The 22,954-nt window shown below is 30.4% G+C and overlaps 1 protein-coding gene across 2 annotated transcripts in view; it reads left to right on the forward strand.

The window, feature by feature from the left end:
* The first annotated feature begins 3,262 nt into the window (after positions 1-3,262).
* The window catches only part of LOC145247358 (protein FAM117B-like), a 35,209-nt gene continuing 15,517 nt past the window's right edge, over positions 3,263-22,954 (forward strand). The window contains exons 1-6 of one of the 2 annotated variants that reach the window (XM_080109038.1): positions 3,263-3,408; positions 3,716-3,838; positions 6,762-6,965; positions 9,759-9,812; positions 12,277-12,631; positions 17,959-18,097. In XM_080109038.1, coding sequence (XP_079965164.1) covers positions 3,397-3,408; positions 3,716-3,838; positions 6,762-6,965; positions 9,759-9,812; positions 12,277-12,631; positions 17,959-18,097 — 887 coding nt within the window. In that variant the 5' untranslated portion in view covers positions 3,263-3,396. Of the gene's footprint in view, positions 3,581-3,715; positions 3,839-6,761; positions 6,966-9,758; positions 9,813-12,276; positions 12,632-17,958; positions 18,098-22,954 lie in introns of both variants that reach the window. The other variant, XM_080109039.1, reaches the window with a different exon arrangement.

Genomic DNA, 22,954 nt, shown 5'->3' on the forward strand with positions numbered 1-22,954 from the left:
TGCAGTTCTAAGAAAGAAGCTTTGATCATGGAATCTATGTTTAGGTTTAGGCACAGATAAAGAGTGGGGAAAATTATTGATAATGTTTTCAGCTAGTCTAGTGTTTCTTGTGAAAGTTTGGCGAGGGGGGACCATAGATTGAAGCTCAGTCGAACACTTTCCATGAAAATAGATTGGTCCATAGTTATAGTTTCATTTTCACAGGTAACTTTTATACCGAGGAACCATGACAGTCATCCAAGATCGGCCATTTTAAATTTTTTAATTAATTCATTTTTAACATCTTTTAAAGTGTTGTCACAATTTGAGGTGAGTAATATATCGTCAACCCGAAAACCCAGAATCAACAATTTATTACCTACATTTTTGGTATACATGCACACGTCTATGGGTCATTGCTTGAATTCCTGTTCTATTAAATAATTATGGAGTGTTAAATTCCAATTGTGTGCACTTTGTTTAAGTCCATATAACGATTTGTTCAGTTTCCACACGCAATTTTTATTTTTCATTTTAAATCCCTCTGGAGAGTAAATATAGATTTCACAGTCAATCGGAGCATTTAAATAAGCATTTTTTTTACATCCGTTTGATGTACTTTTAAATTGTATTGAGCGGCAAGTTGTAATAAAATTCTAATTGTTGTTAAATTTGTCGTTGATGAAAATGTTGCAAAATATTCCACTCCAGAAATTTGTGAAAAACCTTTTGCAACAAATCTTATTTTAAAAGTTTCACTGCCAGAAGCTGTGATCTTTTTGGAAAAATCCAACGTGAAGAAATTATATTTTTATCTGTTGGTTTTGCCACTATTTCATATGTGTTAATTTTAAATAACGCTTTCAATTCGGATATCATAGCTTGTTCCCAATCTTGGTGATTTTCTGAATTAATAGCCTCATTATAACTTTCTGGTGCGCTGTTCAACGAGTAACAGTAATCCACTGCATATTCTTGTATCTTTTCAATTTGTAAGAAGTCTGGCCTGATTGGGTATCAACGTGTCTGGTTAATATTTTCGTCAGTAGTTCTACTGTAATTGTCGTCGTTATTAATATTTTCATTGTGATCGATTAAGATGCTAGGTAATATTTCACGTTTTTCATCCACTGGATCGCCATTTTTTAAAATTTAATGTATCATTGAATTTTACACATATAACCCTTTTTATGGCATTTTGAGCTGGAAAGTAGATTAAATATGCTAGACTGTTTTTATCGTAACCTACGAAAACCGCAAAACACTTCATACAGTGTTTTGCCTAATCTTTTATTGAACGATCTATTTCTGATATATGCTGCTGCCATTAAACTATGCTCTAATTTTGATTTGATAAGTAGACATCTTCTCATCTCAAAAAGGGTTCGCTACGCCCTTTCAGTGGTGCCAATTTTGGAAGGGGGAATACGGTGCAGATTTCTCGTGTTTAATACGGTGGTTAATTAATACAAGTTCAAAGTCTTTACTAGTAAATTCAGTCCCATGGTCTGAGCGAATACATTTTACTGAGCCGTATGGGGCAATATCAGCTAAATATTTCTTATTTACGAAGATAGTGTCAGATTTGTTTTTTAGAAAGTAAACTATAATTAAATCGGAAAAATCATCAATAAAGTTCAAAACGTACCTTAGATTATTTCTCCCCATTGGGCTGATCGGACCTGCTAAGTCACAATGCACAAGTGAGAGAATTTTCGTAGCTTTTTTGTCTGCCGTTTTGCCACTATTTCGTATGTGTTATTTTCAGATAAAGCTTTCAATTCGGATATCATAGCTTGTTCCCATTCTTGGTGATTTTCTGAATTAATCGCCTCATTATAACTTTCCGGTGCACTATTCAACGAGTAACAGTAATCCACTGTGTAGTCTTGTATCTTTTCAATTTGTAAGAAGTCTAGCCTAAAAGTTATGATCAGCACATAGGGTCCGAGCAAAGCCGGGCTGGACTGCTAGTATATCTATAAAAGTGACTTAGTCTGTGTGTGTGTGTGTGTGTGTGTGTGTGTGTGTGTGTGTGTGTCTGTATGTGTACATTTTTCTACCAAACTACTCTGTCATTTTTTCAGTACGCACACTCAAGATTTGATAAAAGGGATATGGAGATTTGGGAAAAATTTTTAATTGGTTTTCGGCCAGAAATTTGGCTGTCAAGGGGTCAAAGTTCAATGATTTGACCTTTGAAAATTCTACCAAACTCCTCCGCCAATTTTGGGTCTAAACATTTGAAATTTTAGATGTAGGTTTCTTGGATATAGATCAAACTTTTTTAATTTGATTTGAGCCTAAAACAATAAATGTTAAGAGGTCAAAATTGGGGTCAAAGTTTAAAAAAAAAAAAATTGACCTCTGCAGTCTCTACCAAATTACTCGGCTAATTTTTAGTCAAAATATTTGAAATTTTACATAAGTGTGTATTTAAACATAGGGCAAGCTTTTTAATCGGTTTTTGGCCGGAAATTTGGCTGCCAAGGGGTCAAAGTTCAAAAGATTTGACCTTTGCGGTCTCCAGCAAACTATTTAGCCAATTTTGGGTCTAAACATTTGAAATGTTTCATAAAGGGTATTCAGACATGCAGCAAGCTTTTTAATCAGTTTTTTGGGGAAAATTTGTCTGCCAAGAGGTTAGTTGAAAGAGTTGTACTTTTCAGACTCTACCAAACTCCTCCGCCAATTTTGGATCTAAACACTTTCAAATTTTCTATGTAGACATGAGTCAAACTTTTCAATATATATATATATATATATATATATATATATATATATATATATATATATATATATATATGCACAGTTGCACAGTATGTTATGAACAGTAGCAAAGCTAGGCCGAACTGCTGATTATATATATATATATATATATATATATATATATATATATATATATATATATATATATATATATATTATATATATATATATTATAAAAATAAATCTATATCCAGTTTATAAAGAAAATGATAATAATGATATTTCACCCATTATTAATTTATTAATGCTTCGGAAACAATATTTAATTGAATTTGTTATTTTTGATCCTGTAGCCATTCATTCATTAAATTATTGATGTTTAAAGAATACGCCACCCCACCCACTTATTCTTTTTTTCCGGTCATCTTTCACAATTTTTCACTGATTAGTTTCCTTTGTTAATGTAAAACCAACACTGATGTTGTTTGCATTTCCCTTCTTTCTCTTGTATTTAGTTTTACTTTGTGACTATTTCCTTAAAAACAAAAAAAAACAGATTTAAAAATCACTGTCCCGTCCGCTGCTGCTGCTGTCGTCTACCCAACACAGCTGCTGCTGCTGCTGCTAACGACGATTTTGTATTTCTTGTTTTTTTGCAGCTGCTTCTCGTATCTGGTCGTATTGCCATCATTCGATACTTGACACACAATGGCAGATTTGGTAGGCTTTCTTTCGTTCTTTAATTCTACATCTTCCCAAATGTTTGTTAATCATTCATTATCTTCCTATTTTTTTTTTGTCTCCACCACATTCATTTTCCGGATTTATCTGAACACTTATGCGTACGATGTATTTTGTTCGTCTGACCCAAACATATTGTAGTCGAATGAAGGTAATGTAAATCCCTTTTTTGTTTTTGAAGAGGGAACAAGTAAAAAGATTTTGTTAAAGTCAACTCAGTATTGTTTTTAATATCAAATAGAGTTGTCATGCCGCTGATCCATCTTTCGTCTTTCTTTCCCTACAGACACCAGAAGATTGGCCTTTCACAACAACTAATAACAACAATAATAATAATAGCAGTGGCGAGAAACGGCCGAAAAAGGGACACCGAAGATCGGCATCTTTAGGTCAACAGGACCAATTGCAGGTAAGAAGAACAATTTTTTAAATCTCATTCCTTTTTCAGTTTTCATAACAAAGCCTTCTCCTTTTGTAGGTTTTTTTTAATATAATCTTAATTGCTTTTTCAATTTTTTTTTTATAGCGATTATTCTAGTTTCATTTTCCTTTATTCTTGGGCAAGTTAATTTTCTATCCTCATGTTGGAGGAAGAACAGAACACTAAAAAAGATCGCCGATTTATGAATTATTTGACTACTTTTGTAATTTATTTCTGTTTTAATCCTTATTTAAAATTATATACCGTATAATTAATATACAGTTGTAGCTTTTTTTTTTTTTTATTTGTCTAACACGTTTGTTACAAGTGCAATGATACATTGGCCATCATCACTTTTGGGGTGGGGTTTTCAAATATTTTTTTAGTTCTCGGCGTATTCTTTCTAATCAACTATTTCTATACTGTATTATTCGTATTATTATAAGTGTTTTTTTTTGTTTTTTTTTTTAACTATCTGCTAAAAGATTAGGAAAACGTTTGTTCTGTACTTTTGTTATATTAAATATAATTTATAAAATTTTGTTATATTAAATATAATTCATAAACTGGATTGTTAACAGAAAAATTGAATCAATCGAACACGAAAGCATGTTCACTTTTTCTAGTGCAGCAGTGCACTAGTGCAGCACATGTGCAGTCGAATACGACGATGTGCATAACTGCAATGCTTTCATTACCCGTTTTCTCTATTAGGAGAGAAAATGATTTAAAAAAAAAAAAGAAGCTATTTATGCACTTTGTTGAAGTGCTTAAATAATAACGTTATTATTTAGAAAGCTATTCTTAACATGGGGAGGGGAGAGGTTTTGTAATTATTCTAAACTGTCACATAACAATTTAATAAAAAAAAGATGTAAAACTTGAATTTAACTTGAAAATACTATTTAAAAAAATACCCGATAATAAAAGTGCATAAGACCCCCCCCCCCCAAGAATTACCTTCTAAGGAAATTTGACAAAAATGAGAAAGAAAACAGAACGTGTATCAGAGAAATGCATGAAATTGGGATTTTTATTGTGACTTCAGGTCAAGTGGAAAACGATTGCAGATCATGGGTAAACCAAGTTCAAATCCAGTCAAAGCATTAAGTTTCACTTAGATACAAATATTGCCCGAAAAAAGTTATGAACTTCCGCATAAAATAACAAATAATCAAAGAATTATGGACGATTAACAGCACTGCCCAAAGGAAACAGAAAAGGTTTTAAAAAAGTGTTTTTCTTTTCCTTCCCTTTCTTTCTATTTCTTAACGGGTTCAATATATTAGAAAGCACAAAACAAAACTGTTTAACTTAGTTTCAGTGTTGTTTTTTTGTTTTTTTTTGCTGGCAGTAAGAATGAAAAAAAAAATAGTTATTCCTTCCATGCATTAATTTAGCTCTTAGTGACCCCAAATGAAAAAATATTACGGTATTTCTTTTTACCCTAACACGGGCAGAGTTTACAATGAATCCGATGTTGTAAGTTTTCTGTGTATCTTGTGTAGTTTTTAATTTTTTCACAACTAACTTTTAATCGGACACACATGCAATACAAAATTGTGATTTTTCTTTATATATTAGATAAGTATTGTATATAACTCTTAACATTATTATAAAAAAACAGATCAACTTAAGTTCAATTAAGATGCATTTCATCTTTGGTCATCAGATTACTTCTGTCAATTAGAGTTTTTGAACTCTTTTAAAAAAACAAATTACATTTAAATGGTAATTGTGCTTTCTTTTTTTTTTTTTTTTGAATATTTCATTTTGTCATTCCTTTTATAAAAAAATTACATCTAAAATCGAACAGAGAAACCGATTCATTTTGCTTGAGAAACATTATGTATTGTGAATTTGTATTTTTAAGTAAGAACTCATAAACTATAATTAGGTTACATTTAGGCCAGGAATATTATGACTTTTTTCTGTAGTTATTTTCTTGACTTGTTTTAGCAATGGATACAAAAAATGGAGTAAATAAGCACTGACTCAAAGCAAGTTAATAACATATTTTTTTTTATTTCTATTAAATATTTTTTTTAATTTAATCTCTTTTTATATAATAATTAAAAAATATATTTTTATCATGAAAAAAATGTAAAATTTTTCTCATGGAGTGGTAGTAGATCCAATGCTGAAACTATCGAGAGCTGAAGGCTATGATGGAGATAACAAAAACAAACATGGTTCCAATTTGCTGAAATGTGAATGAAAAATTGTCATCAGTCATCATTCAATTTTTCCCAAAATAGAAGATGACATTATTGAAGCAGGAAAATAACATTACTATCCCACTTTACAAAGGTACATTGCAGTGTGAAGCTTATAAAGGACTGAGACTCCTTGAACAAAGGTTGAAGATCTATAAAAGAATATTTGTGAATCGAATCCTTAACTGATTGAAATAGATGAACAATGCTGCAGCTTTTGAGCATTAAATTTGATGACAGATACCGTTTTTGTTTTGTTTTTTTTTTGTAGTTGTGATAGTAGCTATCACAACTCCATGAGAAATTCCTCCCACAGAAAAAGCTGCATTTTCACATTCATTGAAGACTTTTCTAAGAAAAGGTCTTTTACAAGGTGGCAAGAAAAACTATGCTTTGGACCTTTAGGCATAATCTTGTTCCCAAACAATGAATGAATGCATTTTTCAGACTTTACCACAAATTGACCATGCTGGTGTGCTCTCTAAACTAAAATAATGGTAGGAGTACACCAGGATTATACTCTTGTTTATAATTATCCTTGATTAGCTGACACTGTATGCAGTTGTTATCTCTTGATTTTTACATATCTGAAAAAGGCAGAAATTAAGTCAAAATGTTATTAGAAAGTAAAAAAAAAAATTCACATAAGATGATTTTCAAGTGACTTCTAGCATCACTAATTTTGTTTTCTTCAGCTCATAAGGCAGCGTTTACAGAGGACAAAAGAAGGCAACAAACAGACCGAATCTATAAAACCACGACAAAGTCCAGTGCCTGCACATCACTCTGCATTACCAACAGCACAAAGTCCTTTCACACAGCCAAAGTCAATAGCACATAACATTCCAAAACCTAGTATGCCGAGGTACCAGAGAAACAGTGTCGAGGGACTGAATACCGTAAGTCTACACATTTCCATCGTCTATTGCAATTAATCAAATATGGATGTGCAACTTTTGCAAAAGTCACTAAATTTTAATAGTTTCAATTTATGCTTAAATATTGTTTCATGTTTTGCTTAAATGATTCTTGTCTTGGTTGTATTTCCTTATCTTTTATTGTGAAAAGTTTCCTTAAATTGTATCAATAACATATAGTCCAAATTCTTGTAAAAATTTATATTAGAATTGCCGTTTCTTAAATGATTGATTCGTTTTCTTTTTTAATTTTCTTTCACAACTAATGTTTTCTGATAATGTTTTCCAGAAAAAAAAAAAGAGTAAACAGATTCTATCTTAAAAACATGTTTAAATCTCTGTATTAATCTTTAAAAACATGTTTAAATCTCTGTATTAATCTTTAAAAACATGTTTAAATCTCTGTATTAATCTTTAAAAACATGTTTAAATCTCTGTATTAATCTTTAAAAACATGTTTAAATCTCTGTATTAATCTTTAAAAATATGTTTAAATCTCTGTATTAATCTTTAAAAATATGTTTAAATCTCTGTATTAATCTTTAAAAATATGTTTAAATCTCTGTATTAATCTTTAAAAATATGTTTAAATCTCTGTATTAATCTTTAAAAATATGTTTAAATCTCTGTATTAATCTTTAAAAATATGCTTAAATCTCTGTATTAATCTTTAAAAATATGTTTAAATCTCTGTATTAATCTTTAAAAATATGTTTAAATCTCTGTATTAATCTTTAAAAATATGTTTAAATCTCTGTATTAATCTTTAAAAATATGTTTAAATCTCTGTATTAATCTTTAAAAATATGTTTAAATCTCTGTATTAATCTTTAAACATATGTTTAAATCTCTGTATTAATCTTTAAAAATATGTTTAAATCTCTGTATTAATCTTAAAAATTATGTTTAAATCTTGGTATTAATCTTTAAAATATGTTTAAATCTCTGTATTAATCTTTAAAATATGTTTAAATCTCTGTATTAATCTTTAAAATATGTTTAAATCTCTGTATTAATCTTTAAAAATATGTTTAAATCTCTGTATTAATCTTAAAAATATGTTTAAATCTCTGTATTAATCTTAAAAATATGTTTAACTCTCTGTATTAATCTTAAAAATATGTTTAAATTTCTGTATTAATCTTTAAAAATATGTTTAAATCTCTGTATTAATCTTTAAAAATATGTTTAAATCTCTGTATTAATCTTTAAAAATATGTTTAAATCTCTGTAATTATCTTTAAAAATATGTTTAAATCTCTGTATTAATCTTTTAAAATATGTTTAAATCTCTGTATTAATCTTTTAAAATATGTTTAAATCTCTGTATTAATCTTTAAAAATATGTTTAAATCTCTGTATTAATCTTTAAAATATGTTTAAATCTCTGTATTAATCTTTAAAATATGTTTAAATCTCTGTATTAATCTTTAAAAATATGTTTAAATCTCTGTATTAATCTTTAAAAATATGTTTAAATCTCTGTATTAATCTTTAAAAATATGTTTAAATCTCTGTATTAATCTTTAAAAATATGTTTAAATCTCTGTATTAATCTTTAAAAATATGTTTAAATCTCTGTATTAATCTTAAAAATATGTTTAAATCTCTGTATTAATCTTTAAAAATATGTTTAAATCTCTGTATTAATCTTTAAAAATATGTTTAAATCTCTGTATTAATCTTTAAAAATGTTTAAATCTCTGTATTAATCTTTAAAAATGTTTAAATCTCTGTATTAATCTTAAAAATATGTTTAAATCTTTGTATTAATCTTAAAAATATGTTTAAATCTCTGTATAATTCTTAAAAATATGTTTAAATCTCTGTATTAATCTTAAAAATATGTTTAAATATCTGTATTAATCTTTAAAAATATGTTTAAATCTCTGTATTAATCTTAAAAATATGTTTAAATCTCTGTATTAATCTTAAAAATATGTTTAAATCTCTGTATTAATCTTAAAAATATGTTTAAATCTCTGTATTAATCTTTAAACATATGTTTAAATCTCTGTATTAATCTTTAAACATATGTTTAAATCTCTGTATTAATCTTTAAACATATGTTTAAAACTCTGTATTAATCTTTAAACATATGTTTAAATCTCTGTATTAATCTTAAAAATATGTTTAAATCTTGGTATTAATCTTTAAAATATGTTTAAATCTCTGTAATCATCTTTAAAATATGTTTAAATCTCTGTATTAATCTTTAAAATATGTTTAAATCTCTGTATTAATCTTTAAAAATATGTTTAAATCTTTGTATTAATCTTAAAAATATGTTTAAATCTCTGTATTAATCTTAAAAATATGTTTAAATCTCTGTATTAATCTTTAAAAATATGTTTAAATCTCTGTATTAATCTTTAAAAATATGTTTAAATCTCTGTATTAATCTTTAAAAATATGTTTAAATCTCTGTATTAATCTTTAAAAATATGTTTAAATCTCTGTATTAATCTTTAAAATATGTTTAAATCTCTGTATTAATCTTAAAAATACGTTTAAATCTCTGTATTAATCTTAAAAATGTTTTCTAAACACATATTTTGAATTATTTTTCTCCACCCCATATTCCTGTAATGTAAGCACTATCTCGATTATCCTAATTATCTTAAATTCACTTGCCCATGATACTGGCATTTGCCGATAATTTCCTGTTTTTTGTTTACAAATCTTTTTTTTATAAATTGTTTTAAAAATTATGTAGAAATATTTATGTTAGAAATTACTGGTATATTGCTTCAAATCTTTTTTGTTTCTGTTTAGGAAATAGAAAAACTCGTTTTGAAATCAATTTCATTAACAGAAGATGAAGACAAAGTAAGTGAATTCTCTGCTTTTTAGTTTTCAAAAATTTGTGTGTACCAAGTATGATTCAGTTTATGAGATTGAAAGGAAATAATGTTGTTGGGTTGCTTGTTTCCTAATGTTTCAAACCATGTGATAATGCATTGGCTTAGCCCCCTATTTAGTTTGAATCGGAAGTCCATTTCCTGTTTTCATTCTCTCATGTATCACCAGACTAATTCTGTGATGTGGTCGATCGCATCCTCGCCACCAGATGAATTCTGTGACATGCGTTGAGTTACAGTGTTACACCAAATCGGTTCTGTGACATTTGTACTTGTTCTGTAAACATGCAGTCAAACATTTCCTCATCACCAGACCAGTTGTGTGACATATGTTAAGTCGCTGCATCACTACTCTGAATTTTGTGACAAAATGTCAGTGGCCCTGTTACTGCTAGACTAGTTCTGTGATATGTATTAAGTTACAGCCTCATCTCAAAACAAGTTCCATAAAAAACAGTCTGTGGATCCCTTATTGCCAGACCAGTTTTGTAACATGCAGTGTGTTACTGCCTCATTACACTCTGTGTGTTGCTCACTCACCACCAGACCAATTCTATACATGTTTAGTCACTCCATTACCATCATCATTTCTATGCCATATGTTTAGTTGCCCTCTTACTACCAGACCAGTTCCATGATAAGTGGCCAATTGCTTTCTAAGATCCAGAGTAGCTCTGCATCATCACCAGCCCAGTTCTGAGAAAAGTATTCAGTTGCCCCCTAACAAGCAGACCAGTTCTATGAGACGTGGCCAGTCTCCCCTCCCGACGTATGGTCTGTTTTCTTAACAGTAGTATAATTCCCTGACACCACTTAATTACTCCAATCATCTATGATAAACATTCAATTTCACCATGACAACCAAATCTTTTCTATAACATACATTTAGTCACCCCCAAACCACCAGACCAATTTAATGAAATGTTAAGTTGCACCATAAAAAACTAGAACATGTAGTCACCCATCAGCACCAAATCAATTATCTGTTCTGAAACTATTGTTCAACCACCCATCACCACAAAATAAATTACCAGTTTTGTAACTATTGGTCAATCACCCATCACCACAAAATAAATTACCAGTTCTGTAACTATTGGTCAATCACCCATCACCACAAAATAAATTACCAGTTCTTTAACTATTGGTCAATCACCCATCTTTAATAAAATAAAAATTAATTACCAGTTCTGTAACTATTACTCAATCACCCATCACCACAAAATAAATTACCAGTTCTGTAACTATTACTCAATCACCTATCACCACAAAATAAATTACCAGTTCTGTAACTATTGGTCAACCACCCATCACCACCAAATAAATTACCAGTTCTGTAACTATTGGTCAATCACCCATCACCACAAAATAAATTACCAGTTCTGTAACTATTGGTCAATCACACATCACCACAAAATAAATTACCAGTTCTTTAACTATTGGTCAATCACCCATCACCACAAAATAAATTACCAGTTCTGTAACTATTGGTCAATCACCCATCACCACAAAATAAATTACCAGTTCTGTAACTATTACTCAATCACCCATCACCACAAAATAAATTACCAGTTCTGTAACTATTACTCAATCACCTATCACCACAAAATAAATTACCAGTTCTGTAACTATTGGTCAACCACCCATCACCACCAAATAAATTACCAGTTCTGTAACTATTGGTCAATCACCCATCACCACAAAATAAATTACCAGTTCTGTAACTATTGGTCAATCACACATCACCACAAAATAAATTACCAGTTCTTTAACTATTGGTCAATCACCCATCACCACAAAATAAATTACCAGTTCTGTAACTATTGGTCAATCACCCATCACCACAAAATAAATTACCAGTTCTGTAACTATTGGTCAATCACCCATCACCACAAAATAAATTACCAGTTCTGTAACTATTGGTCAATCACCCATCACCACAAAATAAATTACCAGTTCTGTAACTATTGGTAAACCACCCATCACCACCAAATGAATTACCAGTTCTGTAACTATTGGTCAATCACCCATCACCACAAAATAAATTACCAGTTCTGTAACTATTGGTCAATCACACATCACAACAAAATAAATTACCAGTTCTGTAACTATTGGTCAACCGCCCATCACCACAAAATAAATTACCAGTTCTGTAACTATTGGTCAATCATGATTTTAATCATTCATAATTGTTTTAAAATTGTCTATTTTTTTATATTATTATTATACAACGTAAGTCATAAGTAACCAAGCAATCAAAACATTGTTTGTTGGTGACTTTTTAACATAAACATAGTCTTTCAAAACATGACAAATAAAATTTTCAAGCAGTGTAAGATCAGGTGCCTGATTGGGTCATCCTGTGTAAAATCCTCAGTTTCAGTTCTATCATATCTTTTATCTTTTGGTTTGACTTTTTATATTTATTACTGTAGGTGCATACTCATGATATTCCTGATGGTCACCGTGCACCTTTACCTGAACAACAACACCACCACCAGCTGCGTGGAAACATAGTTAAAGGACTAAACAGTACTGCTTTGTTTTCTTCACACATGACCAGCACCCGCAGCTTGTATACACAAACACCTTCTGAGACTGTGGAGATATCATCAGGAAGCAGTAGCAATGAAAGCCAGAGTTGTAGTAGCAACAGTAGCTCTACTGCTGGTAGTCGGTCACAGTCTGTAAGTCCAGTGATGCCGATCATGCCAGCTGGTCAGATGGAAACATCCAGACCCTCTAGTCAAACAGACAATGCAAATAATATCCCTAAAGAAACTGATAAAGGTTTGTGACTACTTCAAGAATTCAATATTTTTTGAGGACCACCTTTTGTGATGGTATTTTATTAGTCTCAGCGTATTTGAATATAACTAAGAATCTTTACTTGATGATCAAAGAATTAAACATTTCTTTTTAACGCAGGGGGTATCTTCCATTTCTGTTTTGAGAAAAGAACATGGGTTTTTGCGATTTTAATATTTCCTTTTTTATTGCATGAGAGTTTTTTCTGGCGTACAGCTTGGAAGTAATTGTTAATTGCAACTTATTTGTATGTAGCTAAAAATATCTCTCCTACCAAATCATCATCAGAATTTTCACTTCAATGTCCATATTATATGCTGGCATGTGTTGGATAGCTTTAAGAAATTGACTTGCAAACTTACCTATCTCTGGTCAGGTCTTTAGCTTTTTTTCCTTCAAGTCTTGTTTTATTCTTCTCTGTTTAATTTAGTCTTCTGTGTTTTAGTTTTCTGTGAAATAAAGCTACTACCTTAAATCTACTAATGCAACAATTCTCGTCCATTCTTTCAACGTGACCATACCATCAAAGTCTCCTATTCTTTGCACACATTTCCCTATCCAGATTTAATCTTTCTCTGAGTTCATCAGAACAAAGTCTACCTTTAAAACTCGTATCACAAATTCATCATACCATTCTCATATCATTTCTTTCTATGCAATGCATGTCCTTTATGCTTCACTGGTTTCATTCCATAGATCATCGCATGCCTTGTTTAAACTTGTAAACACATGCTTGTTAGTTGCAAAAGTTCCCCTCCAGTCGTTGCAATCAATCACACTCTGATCATATCACAGAGGTAAGAAAAGTTTTGAACTACCTCAATAGTTTTGCTATCAAAATATATACTTTTTCTACATCTGAATTCTCAGATTTCTTGCATAGTTATCATCTCTCAACCAGTAATTCCACTGCCGTTTTTTTGGGGTTTTTTTTGTATCGAATGCTTACAAGTACGATAAAAAATTGAATTAACTCTGATTTCCTTTCTACAAACAAGAGAAGTTTCCTCCTTTTTTTTAGTAGTTTTTCAACATTACAACCACTGATCTTTGGTTTTTATAGAATTCATTATCAAACCTTTACTTTCCATAGAATTTCTATCTTAATAGTAAGTTTAGCATTGATTCACAAGCAAGAACTAAATCATCAGCACACGACATCTCTTCCAGACAACCTGGACAAAACTCCATGGAAAATGGTTCTAAAAACACAAATAGAAAGCAATAGACTCAATACTCTTCTTTTCCTAAAAAGGCTGTTTGCAATCAACATGCTCATTGCAAAACTGAATTCTAAAATTTTTTCTTCCGTATTGCTATCCTCATTTTCTCTCAAAATCACCAGTTGTCACAACAAGTACTTCTTTCTTATCAACCTTACTAGTAATTGTGATAAGCCTGTCATAAAACTAATTTTTCACATCTTCACTCAAACCACATTTTATATAAACATATATAGCTATGAATATTTTCTCACTATCAATCAAGTTCATATGTATGATTTGCTCACAAACTCCTTCGGTATTTCATTATTGATTCTCAGTTATGCTGAAGTTGCATATTGTTTAGGATTGGCCATAAAATTTAAATTTCTGATTAACATAAAATTTTATCACAGGTGTTAGAAATCAAAGTTAGAAAAAGAATTACATAAATTCATGACTACCTGAGTATTTTAATTATATTTTAGTGGAAGTTTTTTACTATTCTCTCTACATCTTGATAATCATTTAAAAAAAACTTTGCAGTTTGACTTTCAGTTCTCAGAACTTGCCAAGTATATAAAAGTAATATGGAATGAAGTTACTGTGATAATTAAGAAAAACTAAGCTTAGATTTTTTGTTTCCTTGTTTTATTCATGTTTCCTTATTTTTTGTTTTCTTATTTTTTATGTTTCTTTGTTGTTGTTTTTTTATGTTTCCTAGTTTTTATATTTCATTGCCTCTCTTCTGATTTTTCATTTTTTTAATCTTTTTGTTTCTTGGTTCTTTTCTTCCAGTATTGCAGTCATAATTAGTCTCTCTCTGTTTTATGTTATGTGTTTCTTTTGTATCAGCCGTACTGTCTCTTTCCTCTTTTCTTTTCTGTCAGTATCATCCTTCACATACAGTGTATTATGTATAATCCTTAATTTTCTAGTTCTCTGGTTCTGAGTTCTTCTTTCTATGAATATCTTACTAGGGATACTGCCCAGATATTTACTTTTAATGCTTCTGCCTTGAAAACCTGTTTTTCTGTGAACGTTACGTTAACATATTTCAGAAGCTTACATAAACTGCCAAAATATGACGCCAATGAAAAATTGCTCAACCATACACCTATGATAAAAACGCAAAATATGAGTTTTATTTGTGCAAAAAATTAAATAGGACTTTTTTTTATCCAAGCCTCATCTGAAAATTGTTAAAATAATCAAGATAATATACATATCCTACAACATTGCAATTGTACAAGTGAGAGGGGGCCATTAGTTCGAAACACACCGTGACCAAGAGGAAAAATTTCCTACAAAATATTTGCCAGGAATATTTCCTTAGGAATCCCGGTGGATCCTTGGCAAAACCCACCATCCCATAATAAAGAAGTATATTCTGCTAGGGACTACTGTCGTATCTTGCTGTTGGAAAGTCTTAACAGAAAAAAAAAACGAAGTAGACAAAACAAAAAAAATAACATTTTTCCAAAAATAACAAATTCTTATGCTTCCCACCAAAAAAAAATTGAAAACAAAAATATTGACATTTTTTTTATAAAAAAAATACCAAAAAAAGAATTATTTGCAAAAATTACAAAAAAAATATGCTTGCAAAAAGTACAAAAAAAATATGCTTACAAAAATTACCAAAATAAAATTTCTTCTAAAAATGATAGTAAATAAAAAATGTTTTCTATAAGTTTTTTTTACAAAAAAAAACAAACAAAATAAATGTTTTCATTTGTTGCTATATATTATTTTACAATAAAAGAAATAAAAATATTTATTCATGAAAGGTTACCATAGACTGATTTTTTTTTTTTTTTTTTTTTTTTTTTTTGTGTTTTCATTTTTCGTCAATATTTTTCCTTTTTCTAGCATTTCAAAATTTGATCAGTCCTCAGCATCTGCCAATGGTTTGTGTAAACTGCCATCATATGCTGGGACAACATCACGGAAAAATAGGTCGTTCGTTGCAGAAGTACCTTTTATTTATTTTATTTTATTTTTTTTTTACGTTTTATTTTACGTTTACGTTTTATTTTGTTTTTTTACGTTTTCTTCTGTATAAGTTGCTTTCTAAATTTTCTTTTCCTTTTCAAGCATTTTTTAATTTTGTCTTTCATTTGTTGAGCTGATGGTTTCTGCTTCCAGAACTCCCAGATATTTATAGGTATCACAGATTATCCCAGATATTTATAGCTATAACATGGTTGTTTGCCTTCATCTCTCAGTTGGGTAATTCCATACTTTTTACAATCTTGAATTTTCCCCTTTCCATCTCATGTAGCATATTTCCATTCTAAATTCCGTTTGATGGTCCTTTTTTTATCATTGGATATTTTTTTATCTTCTAAACTCAACCTTTCAATTGTTTTTTGTTTTCTCATCTTCACCACAAGCAGGGCATATCGCTACTTGGATGTAAAAGGCTACTAATTGTGACCATGCCTAAGAAAGATTAACAGGTTTATGTTACATTTGAATGTCCGCATATCAGTATAGTCAGGGAAACAGGTAGCAGGAAAGGAATTCCAAAGTCTAGCTGTTCGTGGGAAGAAGCTAATAGAGTAGAAAGCTTTCTGGCATTTAGGAACCTCAACAGTGAAGGGGTGAGATTTTGTTGCTATGGGGTTTGTCGAGGATATGTACGTCATGGGGACACTAGTACAATGAGTTCATCAGAACACATTCCATTAAAATATTTGTAAAACAAACATAGGGATGCAACATTGTGGTGATGGTACAAATTGTTGACAAATTGGGATGTATTGGAGACCCTTTTTTTTAGACCCTATTCAAGAGATAGAGATTAGTGGTAGATGCACCAACCCAGATGTGGCAACAATACTCCATGCATGGGTAAATGGTGGCCTTGTAGAGGTATAGGATACTCTCAGGTATGAATAGTTTTCTAGCACAATAGAGAGAACCCACCTTCCTTGCAGCAGCCTTTACAATGTCCTCAATGTACTTGTTCTAGTTCATATTTCCTGTGAATGTTAAGCTGAGAAATTTGAAGGAAAAATTCTCAGATAGGATATTATTTGTCATGGATATCGGTGGTTGGGGAGGCGTCTTGTAATTGTTAAAGGCAAGCAGCTTAGTCTTACTAGCATTAAATGTTACCATCCATTTGCATCCCTATTCCACTATGATCTGGAGGTGATTTTCTAAGGATTTTACTATTATTTCTAAATTCATCAAATTCCATCTTAAAACTATGCTGTTCTTAATCTGATTTAACTTGTTCCAAAATTTATTAACAAAAAAATTCAAAATCTTAATAGATTTAATTTTTTAAACTTTTTTCAAGGCTTAGGGGAAATATTTTTTTTAAATATCTACCATAGAAATATGGTAATTGTTAATTTTAAAGTTTTAATTAAATAATCTCTTTATTCTTTTATTCTTGAAATAATGAAATAATTTTTTAGTATTATTTTCTTTAAGAAGCATCCATTAAATATTAATGAAAATTTATATTTAAGAATAAGTTTGTTTTTTTTGTTTTCTTTTTAATTACAATTTGAAATCAGATTTTGAACTGATCCATTATTTAAATTAGCCTACAGGACTTTTTTTAACATTCTTTTTAGCCTGTTTTTCTAGACACACTCCAGATTCTGTTTAATCATGAGTTTTTATATCGAAATATAAAAATTGGTTGAACAATTTAAGGCATAATGATCATCATAACAGAATATTATGATATAAATATCAGAATATTCTGTTCTGATGATCATTAATTTTATATGCAATTTAAAATTAATACCTTGTACTAATAATATATAGCAATATTTACTGACTGCATTCATTACTTTACAATGACAAAAAACCTATTTAAAAATCAAAGAAATTATTTCAAGAATGTTAACCTCTCTAGATGAGTCTCTTATCATAATTGGAAGAAATCTGTTCAGTAATTTTACTACTAATACCCAATTTGCTTGAACATCTTAACTTGTTTTCTTTCAGATGAAAATAATTATAAAAAAATTACAAATCAAAACATTGCAGTAAAGACTTGTGTATGCAATTTGCTTATTGATTATTTATAATATTAAAGAACCATATGTAAGCGTTGATTAATTTTTGTCAAATTTGTTTCAGGTGATCCTGAGTTATCCATGATTGCATCACCTGAACCAAAGTTTGTATCCAGCCCTAAACCAAATATGTCCTATTCCTTTGCAAGAGAACCACCAGATGGCTGTGAGAGAATCAGAGCAACTTGTGTTGAAAGTGCAAAGTAAGTAATATTTGTTGCAAGAAAAAATTATTTTATCTGTTTCTTCTGTAGTAATTTATTTTGACTTGTGTCTTTTTCTCAAATTACAATGTGTTATAGGTATACTTGAAAATATTCATCTTTATTTCAAAATTGAACCACTAAACACCTTTTACTTAATTATTAATCCAGTTGATGGAATCAAAAATATAACACGTACAAATTAATCACATTGAAATCTTGTGTTTAATAAGATTCATTTTCTCTATTTTAGAAGTTTATGGTTATTATGAATTTATTATGAGTTTATGGTTATTATGAATTTATTATGAGTTTATGGTTATTATGAATTAAAAACAATAGCAACTCTACACAAATTATTTTTAGAATGTTAAAATATTTATTAATTAAAACATATAGTCAAATTTTTCCCATAGATATAGAAAAAAAAATTTTTTAAATAACAAAAAGATAATAATTTTTATTTATTTATTTCACTTATTAAACCCTGGATAAAAATATGGATCAAGTAAAGCAGGAGATCCGTAGCAGGAGAACAGTTTTCGGAATTTAAACAAAACATATTTAAATAAATGTGTGTCTTTTTGAGTGCTATTTTTTTTTTAATATATTTACAGGACTTTTGAATAAAACTAATAATAATAATAATTATAATAAATATAAATTAAAAAAAAAAAATGAACTATATTAATTACAAAACATTAGAAATTGAGAATTTCAGGTACTAAACTTGTATTTAATTTGCCCTTGTGGAGAAGTAAGCAAATAGCAGGTTTTTTGTTTTTTTTAAATGAAAATTATAAAAAGATTTGTATCTTGTGATACTACACTTCATCTTTATAAAAATAAGTTATAAAAGATATGTGAATAAAATATATTTTTTTAAATCTCTATTGTTTATACTTGTTGCTTATACTTGTGATTTTATTATGCATAAAAATTGCCTCGGTCTAGAAAGATTTCTCCTTCACTGACTACCTTCATACATCGCACTTTAAATAAATATTGAATTGTATTAAAAACGCACATAGAAAGATTTTTAAAAAAAAAACATACTATACATAAAAATTAAATTGCAAAAATCTGAACAAGTCACTTATTTTATATTTGTTTCTGCCATTAAAAAGTTTGGTTATAATAATTTTATTGAACTTTTTTTTAAATTATGTATTTTTTAATTGACATCATCCAAGATTCTCAGTTATAATGTCGGTTTATTTATTTATTTGGTATTATTTTACGACCTGCCCCAGTGTAGTATAAACACCCCAACCACCCCATGTTAAGAACGGTTTTCGGAATTAACCCCCCCCCCAAACCTCCCCATGTTAAGAACGGCTTTTGAGGTTTACCATTTATTTATTTATATTATTATTATTATTAGTTTTATTAAAAAGTTCTGTAAATATATAAAAAAACAACCATTGAGAAAGACACGCATTTATTTAAATATACTTTGTTTATATACGTTCGTTTTATTACTTACATTAAAAAGTTTTGTTTTTTTTTATCCTTAAGTTTTGTAAATATTTAATATTAAAAAACAGGTTTTGTAAATATATATTTTTTCTTTTAAATCTTAAAAAGTTTTGTAAATATATTTTTAAAAAATCTTGCTCGCGAACATTCGACCATGTCTGCTATTTGACGTGTTTACAAACCAATGACAATGTTAAGGTCGAACTTGAAATGTGCGCTAATTTTCATCTTCTGCTACAGGGTATCTAATCTTTACTTGATCCAAAAATATAAAATAAATCTATTGTATTATCTTTGAGTGAATTCATAAAAAGTAGATAGCCGCTTATAATTATAATTTTATGTAGGAAAAAAAGAGGAGTCCAAATAATTTCCAACTTTTTTTAAATATAAAAATAAACAGAAAGTCTATAAAGATAATAAATAGGAATAATTATCAAATTAATTTTTTAAAAAGTGATTTTGTGTTTTCATTCTTTTATGTAAAAAAAATGTGCTTAGAAAATTCAACATTTTAAAATAGATTAAAAGAAATAATTTTTCCATGAGATTTTTTCAGCTCTTCTGGATCATTACCAACTTATTTAAGTATAAGGTATGAAGGCATACATTAGAAGGTTTTGTCTAAGGATCAATTGTGTTAAAAGAATAGGAACTTGACTTATGTTTAATCAAGTATTGAAGGCCTGAAATTAGCAGGGTTTTTGGTGCTATTATCAATTTAAGTATACTAATAATCTATCCCTGTGAATGCAAAAACAAACCTGCTAACTTGAAAATTCTACAATATAAATATTGAAACTCATCCACATAAAGTCCATATGGTGAGTGGGGGGGGGGCATTAAATTGAATCGACTGAAATTGCTATAGGCTAAAATTAAGATTGAAAGTCGTTAATATTAAAAAGAAAAATGGCCAATCTATTTAAATAAACGTGTAAAAAATGTTTGTTCGTAATCGATAATCTAAAAAACCACTGAAGCCTATGTTTGACATTTTGCAATAATCCAAGTGCGTTCTTATATATTTAAAATTAAAAAATATTACAATATTAAAAAAATCTTTTTTTTTCACTATAGTTTCTTTTTGGCAACAGTTAACCATTTTGAAACGCCAAAAAATAGTGATTGTGACTTTACACGTGTATAAAAAAAAACAAACTTTTTTTCCAATCATTACAAGAATAAAACAGAAATTGTTACGGTTAATCATTGTTTCTTTTTAATTTTGTTATATTTTTATTTATTTTTTTTTTTTTTGTGTGTGATTTTATTATATTTACACGTTTTCTTCAGTATTTTCCTTGAGTAGCGTTGTTACGCTTTGATAACCGGTGTGCTCAGCGACAGCCAGAGGTTGATGTCAGGTTTTGAGCAAAGATGATCAGGTGGTCCTCCTCCTACAGCCTAGCTAGGGTGGGGGGGGAGTCATCATCGGTGAGTACGGATATGGCTGATAAGTCCAATCTTTGCTTGAAAAGTTCTATTGCAGTGAGAACAGGGAATGGTAGCAGACGTTGAGGGCTTCAAAACATTTTCCTTTCTGCGTTTCTCTGCAGCAACTTTTCGGTTACTTTCATATTTGCAGGCACCATCATGAACAGCGGCTGGCCACTTGGCTCTGTCTAAAGCTGTCTGCTCCCATGATGACGGATTAACATTGTAGGCCTTTAGAGTGTTTTTAAATTGTTGGCTCTGGCTGCCATGGGAGCGCTTGCCATGTTGGAGTTCAGCAAACGGAAGCTTCTTGGGTAGCCTGTAGTCTGGCATGCAGCTACATGACCAGCCCAACGAAGCTGAACCTTCATCAGGATGGTGGGGATGCTTGGGAGTCCAGCACGAGTGAGGACTTCTATGTCTGGTATCCTTTCCTGCCAGCCTATGTCAAACAGTTTCCTCAGTCTGGTGGTGTGGAAGTGATTTAATTTTCTAGCGTGTGGTTGGTAGACGTCCACGACTCGTATTCAAAGAGTAAGGTGGTGAGTATGACAACTTTATAGACTTTGGTCTTTGTCATGGAGGTGATGCCTCTTCTGTCCCATACATTTTTGTGGAGTCTGCCTAAGGCAGCGCTTGCTTTAGCGAGTTTGGTGTTGATTTCATCATCAATGATTACATTGCAGGAAAGCGTACTGCCAAGGTAGGTGAACTTGTCAACCACATTGAGTCTTTGTCCCCGATTGAAATGTTGGGTTCTGCATATAGTTTTCCCGGAGCAGGCTGATGCATCACCACAGTCTTCTTGGTATTGATTGTGCGACCAATGTTTTCACAAGCCTCTGAGAATATGTTTGCAGTGTGTTGCATGCCTGCCTTAGAGTTAGCATTAAGGGCACAGTCATTAGTAAACAGAAGATCATTTACAGTGTCTAATGCAACCCTAGATTTTGCTTGTAGCCTCCTGAGGTTGAAAACTGATCCGTCAAATCTGTACCGGATTCCAATGCCCACATCAGTGTGTCTGAACGCATCCATCAGCATTGCAGAGAACATGGGGCTGAATAGAGTGGGAGCCAAAACACACCCCTGTTTCACTCCATTTGTGACTTCAAAAGGGTCAGAGGTCTCCCCACGATCTTGCACGCTGGCCATCATTCCATCATGAAATTGACGTATGATGGCAATGAATTTTCTAGGACATCCATACTTTACCATTATTCTCCAGAGGCCTCCTCTGCTTACATTGTCAAAGGCTTTCGTCAGATCAACAAAGGTGGAGTAAAGGTCTACATTTTGTTCTTGGCACTTTTCTTGGAGCTGCTTGGTAGCAAACACCATATCAGTAGTACCACGATCCTTAGAAATCCACATTGGCTCTCTGGCAAGAGGTCTTTTTCCAGATGAACTATGTGAAGCAGCCTTTTATGCGATTGCCTATCAAAAGCCTTTGATATATTTAGAGCTTTTAAGCCTTCATTAAGATTCACTAATCCTATGTGATATTACAGTTAGCACATCAGTTGTAGATCTAGTAGAACGGAAACCATATTGCATGTCACTGAGTAGGTTATTTTTGTTGACGTGATTGACCACTTCACTATTTATTACAAATTCCAGCAACGTACTCATGACACAAGAGACTGATTGGTCTATACTCAGAAGCAGATGACCAATCTCTGCAATTTTTAAATACAGGGAAAACTGATGAGGGTGTTGGTAAGTATTTCTCCTTAAGGCAGCGTTTAAACAGCTTTGTAAGTATGGGAGCTAGTTCCAGTTGAAACTTTTTGAGCACTATGATTGGAATGCCATTGGGACTAGTTGCTTTACTGGAACCAAGATTTTTGATAAGCTTGGCAATGTCACGCACAGATATTTGTATGTTGCATAGTGTGTTTTCATTCGCAGGAGGAAATACAGGGTGTAGGTGTCCCTGGT

This window comes from Euprymna scolopes, chromosome 25 (genome assembly GCF_053919585.1).
Source record: "Euprymna scolopes isolate OS-2025 chromosome 25, ASM5391958v1, whole genome shotgun sequence".
In the NCBI taxonomy this organism is placed as follows: domain Eukaryota; kingdom Metazoa; phylum Mollusca; class Cephalopoda; order Sepiida; family Sepiolidae; genus Euprymna; species Euprymna scolopes.